The following is a 4,239-nucleotide window of genomic DNA, read 5'->3' on the forward strand; positions in this document are numbered from 1 at the left end:
GTTTCTGTCCGTCTGCGTTAAACACCAAACACCACACAACCGTTACCGTGGCAGCCGCGCGAAACACGAACCGCGCGCCGGATAAACTCGCGCTTTAGTTTCTGACGTAAACCTCCCTGTAATGACCTCCTAACAGGACTCCCAATAAAGACAAACAGTTACAGCTGATTCAACATGCAGCTGCTAGAGTCACTAGGAGTAAAAGAAGTGATCACATCACCCCTGTTCTTAAGTTCTTACACTGGTTACCAGTACAATACAGGATAGACTTCAAGGTGTTATTACTGGTCTATAAATCTCTTAATGGTGTAGGACCAGTGTATCTATCTGACATGCTGCAGAGCTATGAGCCAGGCAGAAAACTTAGATCACTATATCAGTTAGTCCTGCCAAAGGTAAGAACTAAGCAAGGAGAGGCAGCGTTTAGCTATGATGCTGTTTTTAAATGGAACCAGCTGTCGGAAGATAGAAGAGCTCCAAAGTTAGATGTTTTTAAATCCAAGATAAAAACTTACTTATTTGAACTGGCTTTTGGTTAGTGTAGGTACCGTAAACCTAGCCTATTTTAATTATTTTATTTATCTTTTACTTAATCTTATTTTCTCATTTATTTTCTCTGATTCCAGTTTAATTGCCTTTTATTATTATCTTTAATTCTTTTATCTTTTAGTCATTTTCTTTTATAATAATAATCTTCTTATATAATAATAATCTTCTTTCTTTTCCTGTGTAAAGCACTTTGAATTGCCAGTGTGTATGAAAGGTGCTATATAAATAAACTTGCCTTGCCTATTTTAACAGCAAACAAATCAGAAAATAAAGCTTCAGAAATCAGACATGAGGCTAAAACTTTATAAAGCAATCGTCTTTATTACAAAAATAATAAACAAAGAAAGACAGAAGGTGAAAAATATATATATCTATGGAACATGTGTATCTATAGAACATGTGTATCTATGGAACATGTGTATCTATGGAACATGTGTATCTATGGAACATGTGTATCTATAGAACATGTGTATCTATGGAACATGTGTATCTATAGAACATGTGTATCTATGGAACATGTGTATCTATGGAACATGTGTATCTATGGAACATGTGTATCTATAGAACATGTGTATCTATGGAACATGTGTATCTATGGAACATGTGTATCTATAGAACATGTGTATCTATGGAACATGTGTATCTATAGAACATGTGTATCTATGGAACATGTGTATCTATGGAACATGTGTATCTATGGAACTGTTCCAGCTGTGCTGCATTAGCGGTATTGACGGGCTTGTCCAACACAGGACTATGATTACTGTAGTTATAATATATATGATTACTGTAGTTATAACCGATCATCTCAACCACATTCTGCCTTTCAATCTGTCTTAACCAAGGTCATATCGACATGAACATTGTTACACTGAGTTTCGACTTTCAAAACAAACAAGCAAACCAAATCTTGTCTGTTTACTGGTCTGTGTTTACTGGTGTGTGTATTCTGGTGTGTGTCTACTGATGTCTGTTTACTGGTGTGGTCTGCACAGACACCTGTCCTGCACACACACCTGTCCTGCACACACACCTGTCCTGCACAGGTCTGGGTCTGTCCTGGGTTTCTATAGATCAGAACTAAACTCTGCAGGGTGTTGGATCTCCAGGAGCAGTGGTTGGTCCTTTAGGCCGTTACTGCAGAGTGTCTCTCCTCAAGCTGTTAGAATGGGTTATGGGGTCGTGTTGAGTGTGTCGAACGTGTTGAGTGTTTAGGACGTGTTGAGTGTTTAGGACGTGTTGAGTGTGTAGGCGTGTTGAGTGTGTAGGGCGTGTTGAGTGTGTAGGGCGTGTTGAGTGTTTAGGACGTGTTGAGTGTGTAGGCATGTTGAGTGTGTCGAACGTGTTGAATGTTTAGGACGTGTTGAATGTTTAGGACGTGTTGAGTGTGTAGGGCGTGTTGAGTGTGTAGGGCGTGTTGAGTGTGTAGGGCGTGTTGAGTGTGTAGGGCGTGTTGAGTGTGTAGGCGTGTTGAGTGTGTCGAACGTGTTGAGTGTGTAGGGCGTGTTGAGTGTGTAGGGCGTGTTCAATGTTTAGGACGTGTTGAGTGTGTAAGCGTGTTCAATGTTTAGGGCGTGTTCAATGTTTAGGACGTGTTGAGTGTGTAGGCGTGTTCAATGTTTAGGACGTGTTGAGTGTGTAGGCGTGTTCAATGTTTAGGACGTGTTGAGTGTGTAGGCGTGTTCAATGTTTAGGGCGTGTTCAATGTTTAGGACGTGTTGAGTGTGTAGGCGTGTTCAATGTTTAGGACGTGTTGAGTGTTTAGGGCGTGTTGAGTACTAAAGAGTGCAGCGTTTCGGTGTCAGAGGGCCGGTAGAGCACGAGGGACTGTTTCAGGAAGTGGATCTCCAGCTTGCTGGACTGCCTAGCCAGAACAACGCCAGAGGTCGAGCTCCGATTGGAGGCTTCCCCAAACACTGCCATGCCTGTCACCCTGATGTTGGAGAAGAGAGAGGGAGATATAGAGAGAGAGATATAGAGATATATATATATATATATATATATATATATATATATATATATATATATATATATATATATATATATATAGAGAGAGAGAGAGAGAGAGAGAGAGAGAGAGAGAGAGAGAGAGAGAGAGAGAGAGAGAGAGAGAGAGAGAGAGAGAGAGAGAGAGAGAGAGAGAGAGAGGCCTGGTTAGAGAATGTTAGGTTAGTAAGTGAGTCTGAAGACCTGTTTGTTGAGTACTTAAATGAGAATTAACACTGGTTGTTGTTCCTAAAATTGTATGTTTATCTGTCTATGGGTATTTGTGCTTCTTGGTACAAGTTTGAATTCCTGTTTAAGTTAACCTGTTTAAATTTAAATACTAGGTAATGACATTGATTCCTGTAGTTTAGTGGTAGTCTGGATCAAGCGTTTCTTGAATTTTGACCTATCTGTGCTAATATCTAGGATGAATTCTGTGAACAAATGTAAAGCACTTTGTAAGTCGCTTTACGTAAGTCGCTTTGTAAGTGGGTAAGAGTGTCTGCTAAATGCCCTAAATGTGAATGTAAATGTAACTCTAACCCTAACATCTAACCCTAACTTCTAGCCCTAACCCTAACATCTAACCCTAACATCTAACCCTAACCCTCAGTGTGAAAGCTCATCTGCTGGTGGGTGGAGCTAATCTGCTGGTGGGTGGTGGGTGGAGCCTGCTTGTGTATGGGACTACAGAGCGGAGAGCGGGCGGAGAACCCGCTCTACTGCACTCTTACCGGTCTGGGTGCAGCTTCTCCGAGCTGATTGGACCGTCCTGTCTTTCTGCCAGGTCCCACACATGCAGGACTGACACGGCGTCCAGAACGCAAAACACAGCTGGTCGAGTTGGGCACCAGCACACAGACCGAACACCACCAGAACCCACACGCCACTCACACACAGGCTCCGCCCGTAAGAGGTAGTGGAGGCGGAGCGTACCATCACTGCAGCCCACCTACACACACACACACACACACACACACACACACACACACACACACACACACACACACACACACACACACACACAGGGGTTATGGGGTTAAGACACAGACACACATGCTAGGGAAGTGTGTGGTCCTCACCAGGAAGAAGGGCTCTCTGTTGGGGCAGAAGTTTAGTGTAGTGACTTCCGCCGGCATCCCGCCCTCTGAGGGGGTGTAGACCTTCGGCTCGGCCCGGAGACCATGCCTGGTACCCCGCATCACCAGCCCCTACACACACACACACACACACACACACACACACACACACACACACACACACACACAGTGTGGTTGAACATACTGACCCTGTCTAAAACATCACTGACCTTTGACCTCCTGCACTCACAGTGCTCATGCCAATGAAGTAGTGGTTGGAGTCTGAGGACAGAAACTTCAGCAGGAGGCTGAGGTGAGGCACGACCCCTGTGACCTCTCCAACGCCTCTAGAGGTCGAGGGGTCACGTCTCTGTAGAGAGGAACTGTGAAGAAGCTTCACCCTTCCACCAGGACGCAAACCTGACATCAGAAAGAGGTAAATAGAGAGGGTATTAGGGTATTAGGGCAGTAGAGTGTGGTACAGGAGAGAGGGGTATTAGGGCAGTAGAGTGTGGTACAGGAGAGACAGGTGTGACCTACCCAGGTCTGTTTGGGATCCAGAATCATCAGCTGTTGGCAACTCAACTACAACCTGCAAAAACACAGAAACACAGTTGTGAATAGA

The 4,239-nt window shown here is 43.9% G+C and overlaps 1 protein-coding gene across 4 annotated transcripts in view; it reads right to left on the reverse strand.

The window, feature by feature from the left end:
* Positions 1 to 1,709: 1,709 nt before the first annotated feature.
* dync2i1 (dynein 2 intermediate chain 1) overlaps positions 1,710 to 4,239 on the reverse strand; it is a 13,776-nt gene continuing 11,246 nt past the window's right edge. For 3 of the 4 annotated variants that reach the window (XM_076972237.1, XM_076972236.1, XM_076972235.1), the window contains 5 exons: positions 4,155 to 4,206; positions 3,865 to 4,034; positions 3,618 to 3,746; positions 3,270 to 3,487; positions 1,710 to 2,482 (listed from right to left, as the gene is read on the reverse strand). In XM_076972237.1, the coding sequence (XP_076828352.1) occupies positions 2,311 to 2,482; positions 3,270 to 3,487; positions 3,618 to 3,746; positions 3,865 to 4,034; positions 4,155 to 4,206 (741 nt within the window). In that variant the 3' untranslated portion in view covers positions 1,710 to 2,310. The remainder of the gene's footprint in view (positions 2,483 to 3,269; positions 3,488 to 3,617; positions 3,747 to 3,864; positions 4,035 to 4,154; positions 4,207 to 4,239) is intronic. The other variant, XM_076972238.1, reaches the window with a different exon arrangement.

Source organism: Brachyhypopomus gauderio, chromosome 14, assembly GCF_052324685.1.
Source record: "Brachyhypopomus gauderio isolate BG-103 chromosome 14, BGAUD_0.2, whole genome shotgun sequence".
Lineage (NCBI taxonomy): Eukaryota > Metazoa > Chordata > Actinopteri > Gymnotiformes > Hypopomidae > Brachyhypopomus > Brachyhypopomus gauderio.